The sequence below is a fragment of the Carex rostrata genome, chromosome 3 (assembly GCF_964058835.1).
Source record: "Carex rostrata chromosome 3, lpCarRost1.2, whole genome shotgun sequence".
Lineage (NCBI taxonomy): Eukaryota > Viridiplantae > Streptophyta > Magnoliopsida > Poales > Cyperaceae > Carex > Carex rostrata.
The window spans coordinates 665,619-685,929 of NC_135920.1; the positions used below are offsets into that span (position 1 = coordinate 665,619).

General features: G+C 33.4%; 2 protein-coding genes and 2 long non-coding RNA genes across 7 annotated transcripts; 3 read left to right on the forward strand and 1 right to left on the reverse strand.

Annotated features, from left to right (window-relative positions):
- The first annotated feature begins 3,132 nt into the window (after window positions 1–3,132).
- On the forward strand, window positions 3,133–5,645 carry LOC144552104 (chloroplast envelope quinone oxidoreductase homolog). Its single transcript, XM_078300207.1, has 4 exons — window positions 3,133–3,228; window positions 3,364–3,502; window positions 3,760–3,851; window positions 4,959–5,645. Exons 1-4 carry the CDS (start codon window positions 3,148–3,150, stop codon window positions 5,643–5,645), a joined length of 999 nt encoding a protein of 332 aa, XP_078156333.1. The 5' UTR covers window positions 3,133–3,147.
- LOC144552108 (uncharacterized) lies at window positions 5,466–17,150 on the reverse strand. 2 transcript variants are annotated; one of them, XR_013510948.1, is made up of 2 exons: window positions 16,909–17,150; window positions 5,466–5,691 (listed from the first exon to the last, which is right to left on the reverse strand). It is a non-coding gene; the product is annotated as an uncharacterized LOC144552108 (long non-coding RNA). The 2 variants fall into 2 exon arrangements; XR_013510949.1 differs by lacking the exon at window positions 16,909–17,150 and adding an exon at window positions 5,738–5,761.
- LOC144552109 (uncharacterized) lies at window positions 5,803–17,140 on the forward strand. The gene is made up of 2 exons (XR_013510950.1): window positions 5,803–5,904; window positions 17,017–17,140. It is a non-coding gene; the product is annotated as an uncharacterized LOC144552109 (long non-coding RNA).
- LOC144552105 (chloroplast envelope quinone oxidoreductase homolog) lies at window positions 11,811–17,140 on the forward strand. 3 transcript variants are annotated; one of them, XM_078300209.1, is made up of 5 exons: window positions 11,811–11,856; window positions 13,912–13,994; window positions 14,344–14,482; window positions 15,071–15,166; window positions 16,164–17,140. In XM_078300209.1, exons 2-5 carry the CDS (start codon window positions 13,917–13,919, stop codon window positions 16,841–16,843), a joined length of 993 nt encoding a protein of 330 aa, XP_078156335.1. In that variant the 5' UTR covers window positions 11,811–11,856; window positions 13,912–13,916; the 3' UTR covers window positions 16,844–17,140. The 3 variants fall into 3 exon arrangements, with proteins under 3 accessions (XP_078156335.1, XP_078156336.1, XP_078156334.1); XM_078300210.1 differs by having other exon boundaries at window positions 11,815–11,856; window positions 15,071–15,162; window positions 16,157–17,140; XM_078300208.1 differs by lacking the exon at window positions 11,811–11,856 and having other exon boundaries at window positions 13,893–13,994; window positions 15,071–15,162; window positions 16,157–17,140.
- Window positions 17,151–20,311: the final 3,161 nt, after the last annotated feature.

Genomic DNA, 20,311 nt, shown 5'->3' on the forward strand with positions numbered 1-20,311 from the left:
TGATTGATTAGAATACATTATTTTGATGTATTTAATTAGAGTGAATTTTCTGATCTAAAAGTATGAATTTTTTTATCATTCGTGCATAAAATAATTGATTAGAATATGTTAAATTATTATATTTTGCTAGAATAGATTTTACTATTTTTTTGTATGAATTCAGGAATGATTAGACTTTTAATTAAAATCTGAAAGTTTTATTTTAATTCATCGAGTTTGATATCTATTGAAGAACATAAAGTTAGTGGATATTAATTATAAGCAAGAAGATTAATTTTGGAATTTTAGAATACCATGTGATTATTAGTATTTATTTTAGTAACATCTGAAAATTTCATATTAGAAATGAGTATTTTCTTTAATATATTATAATCTGAAATTTTAGGTTTATTAATATTATCCTCTTTAGTTATTTTAAAACCGAAATTATCTTTTTTTTTATATAACCAGATATTCAATTATGATTATATAATTGTATATATAATCTATTACATCTAATTTATTTTCGGTTATGATAAGAATCAAATAACACAAGCAAATTATTCTTTTTATTATTATGTTTCTTTCTTGGAATACTAAGCAGAGAGGATATCCAAAATGAGATTTTAAGCCGAATCAATTCTCAGACTTTTTAACCAACAAAACAACATCTAACAATAGATTTAATCCAAACAGTCAAACTATTATCCTCGCTAATTAGCCTAGATAGTATACTAATTAAAAATTCAAAAGTTAGGATTAATATTAAAGGTTTTAGGGAATGAGAATCAATGAAGTCAAATATTATTAATTAAAGGTATGCTTATGTTTTAGGTTCGACTTTTAAGGATAATAAAGACGTAAGAGACAATCAAGGAATTACTCATATAACAGGTACGGGTTTCCTGGACTTTGTGAAATTATTACTTACCGTTTTGTGTGCATTTATTTTTCATATAGTTGAATTATGCATGTTGGATTCGAACAACCATTTGGCTTTGTTAAGAGATATTGAGATAGGATTATTCGTTTGATCAAAGGACTTATGTGAATAGGATGTGTTGACTATGACATGAGTGATGTGTTAAATGAATGAATGTGAAATGAACAGATAATTAAAGTGAACAAGGGCCGATATACTTGTGTATCGGGATGTATACATTGGGTCCGGTGTTCGACTAGACCCCTCGTTAACGTGATTGTAGGCGAAAGCGGTCATATCATGGATGTGATTGTAGGCTGATGCGGTCCTGTCAGGGACGTGATTGTAGGCTGATGCGGTCCTGTCATGGACGTGACTGTAGGCGGAAGCGGTCCTGTCACGGACGTGACTGTAGGTAGAAGCGGTCCTATCACAGTCAAGATCTAGCGGAATATGAATTTGCCGTCTAGTGAGACAAATAAAAAATGAATTAACAGAAACTTGAAAGTGAATAATGGTTTAAATATGTAGGATTGCATTGCATCAGAGGTATTTATGCATTTATTTTATCATATTTTATCCATATCATATTTGTGAGAACTAAGTAGATTTTACAAACTCCGGGCTGGAACTGAATCCCGCACTAAGAGAATGTTCGAATCTCTCACCCGTTCCATATTTATATGGGTTCCAGGTAATGAAGAAGAGGCGCTAGAGCAAAGGTCGTGAGTAATAGCAAGCAGAAAGATCCAAGTTTAGATGAAATGCCACTTATGTTAAGCTTTTGTATCGTGTGTTTATTTTCCATAAAAATTGGTACATTTGAACATGCATGGTTGTTATCGTATTCTAACCATGTCTGTCGTGACCACTGCTAGAGTACTTTTATTATTATTGTAAGACTTGATTTGTGAAATTAAATGTGGCATTTGTGGATGTTATTAATAATGTATGTGATGTGTGTACGCCTTACGTGTAAATACGTGGCGGGTTGTCTCGGGGTGTGACAAATTTATTACCTTTTCTTTTAAAAATGACTTTTAAATTTATAAATTTTTCATTTTAATAATTTAAATTTAATGACTTATGCACATAGTCTTTATGTGAGAAGTCATGTGTTCGAAATTCAGATAGAGAAATCATTTGTTGTAATAACTTACAAGAGTATTAAATAGTTTGGTGACTTGACATCTAACATTTACTAAAAAAAAAAAATATTAATTTGAATGCACACAACAATTCAATTGTTCTATAAAATGAGGAGATTTAATTTAATTGAGAAAAATGAAAAGAAAACATAAATACATAGATTGAAATATATTATGTAAATAATTGTGCCTTGTTGCAAACGTGAAATTAAGGTTAGGACAAATTAATTTGCTCTTTAATTACAGTATCACAATTCACAAGGCGTCGTGATTGTGGAATTTTGTGATGGATGTTGTTAGAAAAAAAGAAGTTAGAAAGTGAAGACCGAGTCAGACGAGCGAGGAGAGGCGGATTATTAAAATAATTAAGAGACAAGTCAAACAAAGTATATATATATATATATATATATGGACAGCATGACGCCACAAAACCAGTTATGCGTGCGTGAAGCTGTCTAGAACCATATAACTTGCAAGTTGCAATTAATGTTACAACGGTACGACCCGCCACTTTATTTTCAACTACAAGTGCGCTTCATCAGTTGACAGTTCTACGGAGAGTTGGACAGCTGGTTAATTCCTTTTTATCTCCTCTCTCAAGTCTCAACCGATCGAGACGCATTTCTGCTGCTTCAAGTTCAAGCTCCGCTTTTAATATATATATATAGAGAGAGAGATACTTCGAGAGAAACACGTACTACGGTGTCCAGTCCAATGTATTTTATTGGCACCTCTTCATTTATTTATATTTTTTTCAATGATAATGATAGATGTAGAAAAAATAGGAACTTCAAACGTACGTATATGTATATGTCATAAAATTAATTAGAATTCACAAATAGGTCGATACGTGTATTTGAAATAATCAAAACAAATGGGAGACGTACGCATTTCCGCCTCGACATGCATCTAGTAGCGTCTGAAGAAGATTGAAGACTTCGTATGCTTGTTTGCTTCTATCTATATATGATTCTAACTCCTCACTCATTAATTAATTAATTAATTTCCGCCGCGCGCTCTTCAATCTACGCTAGCTTTTCCAAAACCACCCTTACTTCCTAATTAATCACGCTAGCTAGCTAGCTCTTGCCAGTTGCCATGGCCGGGAATTCGAATTCGAAATCTATGCAGTACGCCTTCTGCTATGAAGGTTACGGAGGTGGCGCCGCTGCACTCAAGGTAGATAGCTATTCTTCTTAAGTTTATGCTACATGCACTGATCGATGCACTCAAGCTAGATATATAGCTATTCATTCCAACTCAAATTAATTAAAGTGCTTTGTTTTATTGATTTCATTCTCTGTTTGATTGTAGAAAGTGGAGATACCAGTACCTACACCGAAGAAAGGGGAGATTTTAGTTAAAGTGGAAGCCGTAAGTATAAATCATGTGGATTGGAAAATTCAAAAGGGCGTAATGCGGCCTTTATACCCAAAATTTCCCTGTGTGCCATGTAAGTCTTAATTATTTCTTCTTTCAAACCACAACTGCTCAAATCGATCTAAAATGCTACTGGGCTTAATTTGCCTTTCGGTCATAAGATCTAGTCCTTCAGGGTTAGTTTAATTCAACATAATTTAGGTCCTTAATTTTGTTAGTTTAATAATTTATATTTCTATCTACTAAACAATAATGTAAGTTAATTTTCAAGTGCGCTAGTGTATATGCTTGAGCTAATTCTGGTTCATTATTAATATATTATTGGAACAGTGTCTGATGTCGCTGGAGAAGTCGTCAATATTGGTGCTGGAGTGAATGATTTTCAGCCAGGAGATAAAATCCTCACTCCTCTTGATTTTAAGGTAATGTTTACACAAATAAAACAGAGAGATGTTTACTTCCTTTAAGAGTTGGGTTCAGTTTACAGCGGTTAGTGTTGATAACTTTTTATATTGGCCTTAAACGGACACAAATGAGACTAATGATTTGGAAATGATAGTATAATACTTTATCAAGACTCTATGCCATCACTATCTTCTCCATATTTACTTTATTTTACTTTACTTGCTCAGACACCCATCAAAATGGTTTAGAAAAGTAGTATATAAATAAGCAAAAATAAAAAGACAGAAAAGCAGCAGGAAATAGCAAACAAATTCAGAAACAAGAACAGCTTTATTAAGAACTCTGGAGAGAGAAACAGTACTATTAGTCACTCTCAAATTTATCAAGTGTTTGTGGGTGCTGTTTCGTGAAGTGCTGTTGTAGCTATTCTTCTTTTTTTTTTGAGTGAGGCTATGATACTATGTATATCGCACTTTATTCCGTACTACGGATTCATATCTTCATTTTCAAAGTCAAAATAGTAGATCCAAACTGTTCATCATGATCTCCATGTGAAAATGTATTTGGAGGCCAAAAATTTATATTTTTTAGAATTTTTTATTATTTTTTTATAGGTAAAAAATCACTGCTTTTGGATGGTCCAAAATCTTTAGATCAAGTGATTTTGTACCTATTTAAAAAATAGTAAAAAATTATAAAAAATGTGAAATTTGGCATCGAAGCACATTTTCATGTGGAGATTATGTTGAACGGTGCAGATCAACTCTCTGGACTTTGAAAATAGAGATATGCATCCATTGTACGGACCATAGTGCGCTATGCATAGTCCCATAGAGTCACTTTTTTTTTTCTTTTTTTTCCTTTGGACACTCTTATGGCTGAATCAGGGTTTAGTGGCTTCTAACAGTACTCTTTCTACAAGGTACTGTTAAGTTCCAGAAATCTATTACTATATACTTAAATCTTTGATGGCGTGCTACTGTAAAATGAATAGTAAGACTTCCAGTCGGGTCCCATTGTCAGATCAGATTTATTTTCTCTCTTCCTTGCTGGCGTTGCTAGTATACTATAATTATGAACATAGCACACAAATCACAATAACAAGCAAACTATTGTGCGAACAGGTTGGAGGAGGTCTAGCAGAGTACACAGTGGCCCCGACAAACCGAATGGCTAAGCGACCCCATGAGGTGTCCGCAATTGAGGCTGCCAGTCTACCAATGGCGGCTGGAACTGCGTTTAAAGCACTTGAATCGGTCGGCGCCAAATTTGACGGAACTGGGAAACCATTTAATGTGCTTATAACCGCTGCCTCTGGTGGGGTTGGCCACTTTGCAGTCCAGCTTGCAAAGCTGGCCGGCCTTCATGTGACTGCCACATGTGGGGCCCGCAACATTGATTTTGTTAAGAGCTTGGGTGCTGATGAAGTACTGGATTACAAAACACCCGAGGGAGAAAGCTTGAAAAGCCCAAGTGGTAAGAAGTACGATGCAGTTGTACATTGCACTGTGGGGATCTCATGGTCGGTTTTCGAGAAGAACTTGAGCGAAAAAGGAAAAGTCATTGATCTGACACCTGGTTTCTCGAGCTTTGTCACCCTAGCTTTGAAAAAAATAACCTTTTCAAAGAAGCAACTGGTGCCCTTTTTTTCAAATATTGGCTCGAAAGATTTGGAATTTTTGGTTGGTTTGGTTAAAGATGGGAAACTGAAGCCAGTAATTGATTCAAAACACCCATTTGACAAGGCACCAGAGGCGTGGGCTAAGAGTATGGAGGGACACGCAACTGGCAAGATTGTTATTGAGATCTGAGAAAAAAAAACACTAGTCTAGTTTCTTACGAAGAATCTGTTCTCAACTTATCATTGTGTACTGAAATAGTTTTTTTAATGAGGGTTTTTCACCTTGTTTGGATTTAAGATTATGTATGTATTGTATGTATTGTATGTATTGTATGTATGTATGTATGTATGTATGTATGTATGTATGTATGTATGTATGTCTTAGCAGTTGATTAGTTGTATCGTGTGATGGTAGAATTAAATACTTAGCTAGCTAGGTAGATGTGTTTGTTATATATGATATGTTTGCTTAAATATTTTTAAATGGTATGTATTGGAGTATTTTTAAGCTCGTCCGTTGAGCACCTAGTAATGTATTTTATAGTACTGGCGAGATGAATTTGCATTGTGGCAACCTCTTTGCAGTCTCCAATCAGCAATAACTGGTAGACCTGCAGCTAGCGAGTTAACTGTCCCCTACACGCTAATGTGGCAGTCACAATAACTAGGTACCTGAGATTGTAACAAGATGTGCTAATGAGGATTGTCGTATTTTTAATCATATTACAAGCAATTTTATGAACGTTGGCATGAATTACAAATTCAATTAATTATAACAAATTGATACAATACATAAAGTTGTAAAGTTAAAATTAACAGTTTAATTATTTGCTCTGAATATTATGTTATGAATAAGATATCATGAGATTGTTGATGATTCTTACAGTCAGAGGCAGAACATAGTGGTGGGAAAATGGTACTAAGCATTCCCTATAGTTTAAAAATTTGTAGTTTAATCCATTAAATTTGTAATTTTTGTATCTAATAATCATCATGAAAAATTAAACCAAGTAAACGGTCAAAACATTATCCTAAATCCTAAATTATAGAAAAAGGATGTTCAGCACAAAGGTCATTATCATAATTAATTAAGATCTCCGAGGCAAAAAGTAAAAAAAAGAAAAGCAGCTAAAATCAAAAGTAACATGGGATAAGAAACAATCAAATTGAACATGACCAACAAGCAATTAATAAGAGATCGAAGAAATGGTACAACCCTCATACGGTTATCTTTTGCCAAATAAAATAAAGAAGCAAGATGTCCTTTTAAGCTTAATAAACAGTAAATTGTGGTCAGACGCGAATCTTAACGTAAGTCAAGGGGTGCTTAATCATCTCTACTTTTAAAAAAAAATTCATTATGTGTTGAAATTTAATTTAATTTTATTAACTTTAAAGTTTTTGTATAGTTCAACTCTCCTCGTATAATGTTAAATGATCACAGTCACAGTGCTAGCACAATTTATCTTCAGCAACTTGTTATTGAAAAATTATGTTATTCATCAGTATATTTTGGTATATTATATGATTATCAGAGGAGGGATCTAATCACACTATTTTATTGTGATACATCTTGACACCATATGCTTATAAGTTATTTTTCAAAGTCCAAACAATCGATCCGAACCATGTAGTAAGATCTCCATACTAAAATGTGCTAAGAGACCAAATTTTATATTTTTTGATTTTTTTTTTAAAGTATTTATTAAGATGTGTAGAAAATTGTTGTTTTCAGACAATTTTGAACTATTGAAAATTAGAGATTTTCAAAAATTCTAAAATAATAGTAAAAATAAATTTCACCAAAAATAAATTTGAAAATTTAATTCTAAATCTGTATTATGTATATTTTGTTTTAGAAAATTTATCAAAAATAAATTTCACCAAAAACCAAAAGAAAATCCATAACTGTCTATTAAAATTTGCCAATAAAGGTTATGCGGAATTTTGCGTAGCCTCTGTGAGTCCACATGGAGGGTTGTACAAAATCTACCAGGACCGAAATTTTGATTAAAAATTTGCGATTTCAATTAGAAATCTTCTAGCAAATTTTAACCAACTTAATAACTTAAAAATAGGCAATTATGGCTGCAAACTTTTACAAGTTTTGTGCTCTCCAAACAAAATTTTTTAGATTTAAAACAATCAAGAAAAATCAAACAAAAAATCGACGAAAAAATCATCAATAATTTCTTATTCTCTCTAGATCCTAAAATACTTAATCCTTCGGTATAGAAAGGCTCTGATACCACTTGTTGGGGAATCATAAAGTTCAAACAATTACGCCTTATCTAGAGATCAAACAATTATATCTCATCTAGGGGTCAAACACTTACACCCCGGGGAAGAATAAACAGTTCCCCACCTTAACCTAAGGACTGTCCTATGCCAAAGAGACCCAAAACATAAATCTTAAGTGCGGAACATAATACCTGATTCCATGTCGTTTGTCATGAAATAACCAAAACCACAGCAGAGCAAGCCATCTCCGTGAGCACGAGACAAGTCTTCAATGGCAAGAAGTCATTCTCGCCTTTTGTCGTTGGGTCGAGTAATAAGTCTTCTAAGACAACAAGGTGTGGCCCTTGAGAAATCATCTCCAAATTTTTCTAATGAATTTGTCTTCTCTATTCTTTGATGGTGGAAGAAGAAGAGAAGGCACACAGAACTTTATTTTTCTTTCGAGAAAAACATATGTTCAGTTTCTGTGCTTTTCTTGGTTACCATGTGTCTTAGGGACCAATACTTATATATACAGATGTAGAGTCGACATATTGCCAAACTCTAACCCTAAACCGATTTTCTGGCCACATACCAACTTTAAAAAAAGTGCATCAAAAAGCGTGCAACTGCATCAAAATCCGTGCAGCAGCTGGAGAATCGGTTTCCTTGATTGCAAATTTCAGAATCAATCCATCAATGATTTGATCTTTGCCTAAATTGTTCTACACATTTATGGATCACATCATAATAAATATATTAATTGTCTATTACCTTATTTTATCACTTTGATTGGCAATCATATATGATAGTAAACAATTCATAATTATATTACATATATGCTCAATGTTGACATTAAATCCAACATAAGCTACCATATAATTTTAAAATTAGTAATTATGTATATTAAAATTTAGTTGAATTTGAAATTTTTGAACTTTTATATAATCTAGCCTCCCTCGTAAAATAACAAAAGTGTATTGATAGTCTAGTGGTTTGTGCTCTAATTGGTATATGCAATGTCATGGGTTCAATTCCCACTAATCACTTCTCTCTCTTTTTTGTCTTTTTCACATATTACATTTTATAAATTAGTCCTATCTATTATAATTTTTTTTAGTTCCGCCCCTGTTAATTTGGATGTGTTTGGTTTATTTGGTATGGTTTTGCGTTTATGTGGATTTTTGGGTATGGTTTGAGCCTTGTATTTTATATGAATTTGGTTTGAGTTGGAGTAGTCTTTGCGCTTACATCTTCGATATGAATTTTCTTCGGTTTATTTTGAGTTTGGGTGCGGGTGTAGGTGAGCACAATAGATCCGGATCTCATACGTGTGGGTAGGGGTGAGTAAATCGCTCATAACTCGTGAGCCGCTCATAACTCGCTCATTAAAAGTTCGCCTAAACTCGCTCATTTATCCGCTCATTTAAACTCGCTCATTAACAACTCGCTCATTTACTTAATGAGCGAGCATGAGCATGACCCAACTCGCTCATAACTCGCTCATTAAGCATTTGCCACATCTAATCCTTGCCACATTTAATCCTATGTAATTCTGTGTAACATCAACCTTGCCTCATTAAGATTGATAAATAGTAAGCATAGTTTCATATTTGATCCTGTGTAATATAGTGAGCATAATGTAACATTTAATCGTGTGTAATATACTAATATTCATAGTTTCATATTTTTTTTTTTTTTGTAAATCGGTAGAACCAAAACCTCCGCCTAAATCCCAAAACAAGTAATAGTCATAACAACTCGCTCATTTAAATAAATTATGACAATTTGTTGGATTTTGTTATGATGACTTTTAACAAATTTTGTTATGCATGGGCACACTATATAATTTTGTTATGAGTCATAAGTCATAACTCGTGAGCCGCTCATAACTCGCTCATTAAAAGCTCGCTCATTTACAACTCGCTCATTTATCCGCTCATTTAAACTCGCTCATTAACAACTCGCTCATTTACTTAATGAGCGAGCATGAGCATACCCTAACTCGCTCATGCTCGCTCATTAATCACCCCTACGTGTGGGTAGTTGTATCCTCGGTAGGAATGTTCATGAGAGCGCGAGTGAACAGTTAGTTTGATACATCGTGTCACTGCTTACTCAAATTTAATGAAATTAACTTCTTTATTTTGTATTAAAAATAAGGGTTTTGACTTCTATGATGCTTCATCTCTGAATCCGCATGTAATTTACGTGAATCATTGGTCGGCATAGATAATATAATCACATTATTTCTTTGAAGTGATCCAACGATGAATTTATAACTCTCCAATTTCATCTTTAAATTGATTGATGCACTATCAATTGCAACGGTGAAATAAATTTGACCAGTATGTGAATTCGTATGTCCAAAATAAATCACGTTCACCTCATCTTTTTTTTTTCTCTTTTTTATTTTATTTTCATGTATACTACTGTTATACAATTGCACAGACTTCTTCAGTAATATTTTTTTTGTTACCTCAAACAATCCTTTTTATATTTATTCTTCTTTTTTTTTTCTTCATCCACTTTGTCATATTTTTTTTTTAAGCTGCGCATTCTCTTTTTTTTTTAATGAAATTTCAATAGCATTTCTATTTCAATTTGATTTAATTGAATACAATTTTTCGTATCTAATTAAGAGGAAATTTCGACAGCATTTTTTTTCTCATTCACACTCGTCATTAGTATGATTGTGGCATCCTATATGCACCGAGTGCTTCGGATCCTTTTTTGTTGGCGCCCTACACGCATTGAGTGCTTCGAGCCCATTGAATCACCCTACCGGCACCTTACGCGCACCAAGTGCTTCGAGTCCGGAAGTAGCGATTGTTTGTGTAATTTTGCTCAACCGGCACCCTACACGCACCGAGTGCTTCGAGTCCAAAAGTAGCAAGTGTTTGTGTAATTTTGCCCAACCGGCACTCTACACGCACCGAGTGCTTCGAGTCCAAAAGTAGCAAGTGTTTGTGTGGTTTTGCCCAACCGGCACTCTACACGCACCGAGTGCTTCGAGTCCGGAAGTAGCGATTGTTTGTGTAATTTTGCTCAACCGGCATCCTACACGCACCAAGTGCTTTGAGTCCAGAAGTAGCGATGAGTTATTTCGAATATGCCGTCACTTTCGATTCAAATCGACCTTTTTGTTTATTTGTTTATAAGATATTAGAAAAGAAGAGGGATGAGAAAATCAAAGGTCTAAATATTCTAACTCATGAATAATGCAAAATCTCCTTTTTACCTTTTCTTTCTTATTCAACGAAGGAAGCTGTATCTGTCCCCCATTTTAATTTATTTGTATTATTTTCACTCAAACTCTGTCAAAATTTTAGTATATATAGTTTTTGGCTATATCTCTCGATTTCTGTCTGTCTCGTTTGTATATCTGGTCGTTCTTTAGCATAAGAGGAAGGCGCTTTTGCTGCCAACAATCTTGCTACGTTACTTTTCAAATTAACTCAGCCGAGCGTGCCTCTTTTAAGTCCCAGACCAGATATCTTGTAATTACTATATCATTATGTAGAATCTATATATTGCACTGTACGTCACAACTAGCAATTAAAATCCGTCAGTTATATTTTTCATTTGTTAATTGCGTTGAATATTTTATTGATCCAGGAGCATCACCATTTTAATTTAGATTTATATTTTTATTTATGCTCTTTATCTTTCTATTATATTTTTATTTTCCAGGAGCATCATCATTTTCTTTATATTTTTATTTTCCAGGAACAGGCTCAGGCGGATCCGTATCAACCCAGGTACCTGAAGCCTGACTCAAAAAAATTGAAACGGACGACCCAGATTTAATATCAGCCGGTGCCTGTTCGGGGTGATGAGGGCAGTATTATTTGTGCTTTGAGATTCGTGTCAAGTTAAAAATTCCAATCTTGCATGGATCGTCCGATTTAATTGTAACCTCAGGCTCAGAGGATTCGGCTCCCACCAAGGCACCTGTCGGAAGGGTCCCGATCTGTTCAACTCGGCATCTAGCGTCTCAAGATTAAAAACGATAGAAAGCGGGCACGCTTCATCGATCCGTTTCCTTCTACAAATATCTCCTCCGTTTGATCGTTTTCTACTTTTCTATCGCCTCGCTGACGCGTTTCCGCCGCTCTTCAACCTACGCCTACGCTTTTCCAAAACAACCCTTTCCGTTCCGCTGCTTCTTAATCACGGTCTACACGTACGCTTTTCAATTTATTACAATACTTAAAGGTTTAGTTATAAAAAGTGTTCAATAAGTATTTTTGAAATAATAATGAACTTATTTATAAATCTCATAAACTTAAGGTTTTATTTACAAAATGTGAAAAAAAAACCTACGTGGCACTCTATGAAATTAAAAAAATCGTGGGGCCCAGCTAATTACAATTACAAGTATCTTTCCGTCAATTTTTTTTAGGGAAAATTTATGTGTACCCATTAAAACTTTCAAAATAGCTAATTTTTTCATCAAAACATTGAAATATCTTATTTTCCCATTCTAAGTTCAAATTGTTTCTTATTTCCCCATATCTTGACTTAAATTGGTAAAATTAAGCTGAATTCATATTATAATATTATTTAAAAGTTAAAATGTCTATTTTGCCCTTCTCTTTGCTTCTTCTTCACTCTATCATTGACAAGCTCCTCTTAGTTATAAATGGTGGTTTGAAAGAAAAACAAAAGAGAACTTTGAATTCATAACTAAATAAACTAAAACATAATTTTTCTAAACAAACTAAGTGTCAGAGCCTCAATAACGACCGTCTAACAAAGCCTCGAACCTGGTTCCATTTTTTTGCAAATCAATCTCGTTTTCTCTTTATTTCTCTCCCACTTTGAATTATTTTTTGAAACGATTGACAAAGGCTGTCAATTACTGCTACCTAAGTAGCTTACAACTCTCAATGAGAGCACATCGTACTTCCCTATACAATCAAACTAAAATATAGAATAAAAAAGCATCACATGTACCACTGCAGTACCCGATACCACCTCCATTACCTCTGGTAATGTTGAATCCATAGTAAACCTTCCAGCACTGTCTCTCCCACTTTGAATTCAATGCCCCAAATTGAACCAATTCTCATATCAGGTATGCTTTACTGACCTCTCAAGGATATTTCGTGTCCGGTCAGATCTCTCCACTCCAATTTTAGGCAATTTGCTAAATGTGGAATTTCTATTTCTAATCAGAATTTGGCAAGCACGGTTGGCTGCCGCTTCGTCTTGGCAGTAGAGTGATTATTGAGGCATAAAATCCACACAGATATGCGCATCAGTTTGGATTACGATCAAGTATCTCCAGCATGATTTTGTATTTATTTTCCAAAATACTAATCTTATATTTGACAGGTCATTGTATGGTTGGATCAAATCACGGAGTAGTCAGAAGTTAATTTGTTTAGAAAACGCATGTTTTAGATTATTTAGTTATAAATTCGAAGTTCTATTTCTTTTTCTCTTTCAAACCATCATTTTTAGCTAAGAGGGCATTGTAAAAGATGGGATGGAGAAGAAGAAAGGAGAGGGGCGAAATAGACATTTAAATTTTAAAATAAAATTATAATATGAATTCAGCTTAAGTTTTTAATTTTAATTAAGATATGGGGAAATAGGAAATAGGAAATGATTTCAAATTAGAATGGGAAATTGACTATTTCAATGTTTTGATGGAAAAATTGGTTATTTTAAAAGTTTTGATGGGTACACTATAAATTTTTCCTTTTTTTTACTATAGTGCACCGCTAATTACAGCCATACCGTGGGACCCAGCCAGAGACTTTTAAAAGTCATGATCTGAAAAGAAAAAAAAAAAAGTTTAATTATTTTTATTAAAATATATTAGAAAATGAATAAAAATAAAAATGTGGGCTACATCAGATCAGCATAAGATGAAAATAATTTATTCAAACTTGGACTCTGGAGGCTTGGAGCGAAAGAACATGACAATTCTGATCGGATTGGCCCGGATTCTGATCGGACGGTCCGGAGCTAAATACTTCAATAGAGAGAGAGAGAGAGAGAGAGAGAGAGAGAGGATGAGGATTTTCCCTGTCAAAGGGTCCCAATCTGTTCTGACGTCTGAAGATTGAAAACGATAGAAAGCGGACCACAATTTATCCGTTTCCTTCTACAAATATCTTGTTTGCTTCTATGATTCTATCGCCTCACTGAACCTAGACGCATTTCTGCCGCTCTTCAAAACCACCCTTACATCCTAATTAATCACGCTAGCTAGCTCTTGCCAGTTGCCATGGCCGGGAATTCGAATTCGAAATCTATGCACGCCTTCTGCTATGAAGGTTACGGAGGTGGCGCCGCTGCACTCAAGGTAGATAGCTATTCTTCTTAAGTTTATGCCACATGCACTGATCGATGCACTCAAGCTAGATATATAGCTATTCTTCATTAAGTTTATGCCACATCCGAAGAAACAATCACAGTTTTCCCTTTTTATTATTAGTTTTCACTTCTTCTGTTGAGAGATCAGTAGAAAGTTAACAACAGGGAGCGGAGCCTAATTTCATTCTAATCATTAAAAAGATTAATTGTTCAAATTTAAAATTAGCTATTAATTCCAACTCTGAACAGGTCGGTCTCCGTGATGAAATCACTATTATTTGAATATTCTTAACACAAAAGTGCTTTGTTTTATTGATTTCATTCTTGTTTGATTGTAGAAAGTGGAGATACCAGTACCTACACCGAAGAAAGGGGAGATTTTAGTTAAAGTGGAAGCCGTAAGTATAAATCCTGTGGATTGGAAAATTCAAAAGGGCGTAATGCGGCCTTTATACCCAAAATTTCCCTGTGTGCCATGTAAGTCTTATTTCTTCTTTCAAACCACAACTGCTAAAATCGATCTAAAATGTTACTGGGCTTTGCCTTTGGGTCATAAGAGTCCTTCAGGGTTAGTTTAATTCAACATAATTTAGGTGCTTTTGTTGATTCAAAATTCAGTCCTCGTCTCAAAGTTAGTTTAATCATGTTTCTTGATGGGAACTCCTTGCTAGAACTTCAACGGAAATTTAAGAGAATATTTCTAGAAGCATTTGCGTGATATGCACACGCCAAACAGTTCTAGCTTTCGGATTTCCTAAAAGATATGAAGGACTCAACAAGTGCATAAATATGTGTTAATTACATAAAGGATTGAAATTATGTTCTTTAAAAAACACTCACAAAATTATTTACTTTTTTTTTCCTTTCTTTGGTGAAGTAAATAGCTTATCTGGAACCAGTTATGTTAAATTGTTCCTCATTTATATAATTTATAGGAAATTAAAAAAAAAATGTAGTGAAAAATAATATATATTTCTATCTACTATACAATATTGCAAGTTTTCAAGTGCGCTAATATATGCTTGAGCTAATTCTTGTTCATTATTAATATATTTATTGGAACAGTGTCTGATGTCGCGGGAGAAGTCGTCAATATTGGTGCTGGAGTGAATGATTTTCAGCCAGGAGATAAAATCGTCACTCTTCTTGATTTTAAGGTAAGTGTTTACACAAAAAAAAGAGAGATATCTACTTCCTTTAAGAGTTGGGTTCAGTTTACAGTGGTTGTGTTGATAACTTTTTATATTGGCCTTAAACAGACACAAATGAGACTAATGGTTTGGAAATGATAGTATAATACTTTATCAAGACTCTATGCCATCTATCTTCTCCATATTTGCTTTATTTTATTTGCTCAGACACCCATCAAAATGGTTTAGAAAAAGTATATAAATGAGCAAAAATAAAAAGAGAGAAAAACAGCAGGAAATAGCAAACAAATTCAGAAACAAAAACTGCTTTATTAAGAACTCTGGAGAGAGAAACAGTCGATGCCCTATTAGTCACTCTCAAATTTATCAAGTGTTTGTGGGTGGTGTTTTGTACTGTCTGTATTGAAGTGCTGTTGTAGCTATTCTTTTTTTTTTTTGAGTGAGGCTATGATACTATGTATATCGCACTTTATTCCGTACTACGGATTCATATCTTCATTTTCAAAGTCAAAATAGTCTATCCAAACTGTTCATCATGATCTCCATGTGAAAATGTACTTGGAGGCCAAAAATTTATATTTTTTTAGATAAGTAAAAAATCACTAATTTTGGATGGTCCAGAATCTTTAGATCAAGTGATTTTGTACCTATTTAACAAAATAGCAAAAAATTTATAAAAAAATTAATATTTGGCATCCAAGCACATTTTCATATGGAGATTATATTGAATGGTACAAATCGACTCTTTGGACTTTGAAAACGAAGATATGCATCCATAGTACGGACCATAGTGCGCTATGCATAGTCCCATAGCATCACTCTTTTTTTCTTTTCTTTTTTTTTCTTTTTTTTTTCCCTTTGGACACTCTTATGGCTGAATCAGGGTTTAGTGGCTTCTAACAGTACCCTTTCTACAAGGTACTGTTAGGTTCCAGATATATATTATAATTATGAACATAGCACACAAATCACAATAACAAGCAAACTGTTGTGCAAACAGGTTGCAGGAGGTCTAGCAGAGTACACAGTGACCCCGACAAACCGAATGGCTAAGCGACCCCATGAGGTGTCCGCAATTGAGGCTGCCAGTCTACCAATCGCGGCTGGAACTGCATTTAAAGCACTTGAATCGGTCGGTGCCAAATTTGACGGAACTGGGAAACCATTTAATGTGCTTATAACCGCCGCCTCTGGTGGGGTTGGCCACTTTGCAGTCCAGCTTGCAAAGCTGGCCGGCCTTCATGTGACTGCCACATGTGGGGCCCGCAACATTGATTTTGTTAAGAGCTTGGGTGCTGATGAGGTACTGGATTACAAAACACCCGAGGGAGAAAGCTTGAAAAGCCCAAGTGGTAAGAAGTACGATGCAGTTGTACATTGCACTGTGGGGATCGCATGGTCGGTTTTCGAGAAGAACTTGAGCGAAAAAGGAAAAGTCATTGATCTCACACCTGGTTTCTCGAGCTTTGTCACCCTAGCTCTGAAAAAAATAACCTTTTCAAAGAAGCAACTGGTGCCCTTTTTGCCAAATATTGGCTCGAAAGATTTGGAATTTTTGGTTGGTTTGGTTAAAGATGAGAAACTGAAGCCAGTAATTGATTCAAAACACCCGTTTGACAAGGCACCGGAGGCATGGGCTAAGAGTATGGAGGGACATGCAACTGGCAAGATTGTTATTGAGATCTGAGAAAAAGGAAAAAAAAAAAACTATCATTGTGTACTGAAATAGTTTCTTGATTGAGGGTTTTTCACCTTGTTTGGACTTAGGATTATGTATGTATGTATGTATGTATGTATGTATGTATAGCTTAGCAGTTGATTAGCTGTATCGTGTGATGGTAGAATTGAATACTTGGGTAGATGTGTTTGTTTACTGATATGTTTGCTTAAATATTTTTAAATGATATGTAATGGAGTATTTTTAAATGATATGTAATTAAGCTCGTCGGTTGAGCACCTAGTAATGTATTTTATACTGGCGAGATGAATTTGCATTGTGGCAACAGTCTCCAATCAGCAATAACTGGTAGACCTGCAGCTAGCGAGTTAACTGTCTCCATGAATTTCAAAATAGGCTCCGGAAGCAAGCTTATAATGTCAAATTCAATGAATATATATATTTTGCCATTTCTATTCTAATTTATGAGAGAGAGGTGTCATTTCTATTGTAATTTCTGAGATGTAATGTAATTTTTAATTTAGAATTTTTTTAAAATAAATTATTTTATATTTGTTTTTATTATCTTCTGTTACGTGGCAATTAAAAAAATTAAAAATTAACTGTACGAATGTAGAAGCTTAGAAATTATAATTAACTAAAGTTTACATATAGTGCTTGACAATTATTTTTAATTTATGCTTAATTTTACTTATGTAACCTTAAAAATACAGGCACTCGGAAAAAAAAAAGGATAACCTTTTCGGATTTCTGTCTGGATTTAATTTGTTTACTTTGTCTTTCGACTTGGCTCTAAAAAAATAATGTGTATGTCAAAATAAATTAAGTTTTTCTATAATAATTTTAATAAAAAAATAATGGTCAAATAATTTTTTTGCAAAACTCTAAAAAAATATATAATAATGAGTACGGTTAAAATGCCCCATTGTTTTTTGTCCCAACCATGCTCCATCTCTATATTTTCGTTTACAAAGTTCAAATAGTCGATCCGAACCGTTCATCTTGTTCTACATATTAAAATGTGCTTAGAGACCAAATTTTATATTTTTTGGAATTTTTTTACTATTTTTTTAGATAGGTACAAAATCACTACATCTGGACCGTCCAACAATGGTGATTTTGCACCTATCTAAAAAAATAGTAAACAAATTCCAAAAAATATAAAATTTGGTCTCTAAGCACATTTTAATATGTAGAATAAGATGAACGGTTCGGATCGACTATTTGAACTTTGTAAACGAAGATATAGAGACGGGACATGGTTGGGGCAAAAAACAATGGGGCATTTTAACCCTACTCTATAATAATTAACCTAATAAAATTCATATAGAAAAAATGAGGAAAGAGAAGATAAAGATAATACGAGTTCTCCGATCATAATAAATAAGATGAGAAAATAAAATCAAATAGATGAGAATATTAATGTTGTGACATAGGTAAAAAAAAATTATAATTAAATCTTTTTTTATGAAATATAGATTTTAGCTCGTTTTAATTGCAGTTTATAGATTTAGTTGCATCTAATTTGATTTGTTTTTAACAAGATGTGCTAATGACGATGGTCGTATTTTTAATCATATTACAAGCAATTTTATGAACGTTGATGATTCGTTGGCATGAATTACAAATTCAATTAATTATAACAAATTGATACAATACATAAAGTTGTAAAATAAAAATTAACAGTTTATTTGCTTTGAATATTATGTTATGAATAAGATATCATGAGATTGTTGATGATTCTTACAGCTAGGGACGGAACATAGTGGTGGGGAAAGGGTGCTAAGCATTCCCCATAGTTTAAAAATTTGTAGTTTGATCCATTAAATTTTGTAATTTTTTTATGTAATAATGCACATGAAAAATTAAACCAAGTAAACGGTCAAAACATTATCCTAAATCCTAAATTATAGAAAAAGGATGTTCAGCACAGAGGTCATTATCATAATTAAGATCTCCGAGGCAAAAAGTAAAAGTAAAAGCAGCTAAAATCAAAAGTAACATGGGATAAGAAATTAATAATCAAATTGAACATGACCAACAAGCAATTAATAAGAGAAGAAATGGTACAACCCTCATACGGTTATCTTTTGCCAAATAAAATAAAGAAGCAAGATGTATCTTTTGTCAATTAATAAACAGTCAATTGTGGTCAGACGCGAATCTTAACGTAAGTCAAGGGGTGCTTAATCATCTCTACGGGTTTAAAATTTTTGATTATGTGCATTGAAATTTAATTTAATTTTATTAACTTTAAAGTTTTTGTATAGTTCAACTCTCCTCGTATAATGTTAGATGATCACAGTCACAGTGCTAGCACAATTTATCCTAAGCAACTTGTTATCAAAAAATTATGTTATTCACCAGTATATTTTGGTATATTATATGATTATCAGAGGAGGGATCTAAATACACTATTTTATTGTGATACATCTTGATACCATATGCTTATAAGTCATTTTTACGATTTCAAAGTCCAAACAATCGATCCGAACCGTGTAACAAGGTCTCCCTATTAAAATGTGCTTGGAGACCAAATTTTATATTTTTTTGGATTTTTTTTTAAAGTATTTATTAAGATGTGTACATAATTATTGTTTTTAGACAATTCTGAACTATTGAAAATTAGAGATTTTCAAAAATTCTAAAATAATAGTAAAAAAAAATTTCAAAAAATATAAAATTTGGTCCCAGTCACATTTTAATATGGAGAACATGTTGAACGGTCTGATCGACTGTTTGAATTTTAAAATCGCAAAAATAACTTATAAACATATGGTGTCAAGATGTGTCACCATAAAATTATGTAATTAGATCCCTTCTCTTGTATTTATTATAAAAATTATATTTATTTATAAATGTTAGTATTGAAAAAAAATACTTATTATTTTTATAATAAGTTTGAATGTTTGACGCATTATATGAAATTGGAGCAAAAATTGCTTTTATGTCCGAATGATATTTAAATTCTGTATTTGTATTTGTATTTGAATCAATTCAAATCCGTATATATATAAAAAATAAAAAATGAATACGATCTGTTGACTATCCGCTCCGTATCGGAGTCGTTTTGATTCCTACCCTCTGTATTAAACCCTACTGTACCATCGTTACTTACCACTGACAAAAGAAAAGGAGCTGATAAGATGAAAATCAATGTGGCAGCATAAACAATCAATAAGCAAAACTAGTTCATATTATCAGAGACAGACCCAGCTTAGTTCAGGGGGGTCAACTGTTTTTCTCAGAATTTTGAAATGGAGAGATCTGGTACCAAACGGAAAGGATGGTGCTGACTGCGAATGCGTATCCTCTGCATTAACTCAAAAGGAATCAATTTCCTCTGCATTAACTCAAAAGAATCAATTTCTTTTGAGTTAATGAATCTCAACCGTCTGATTTTAATCGGAGCCAATCTGACCCTTAATTATGATATAGAGACCCTTTAATATTAGTGCGGATCTAGTGTGTACGAAT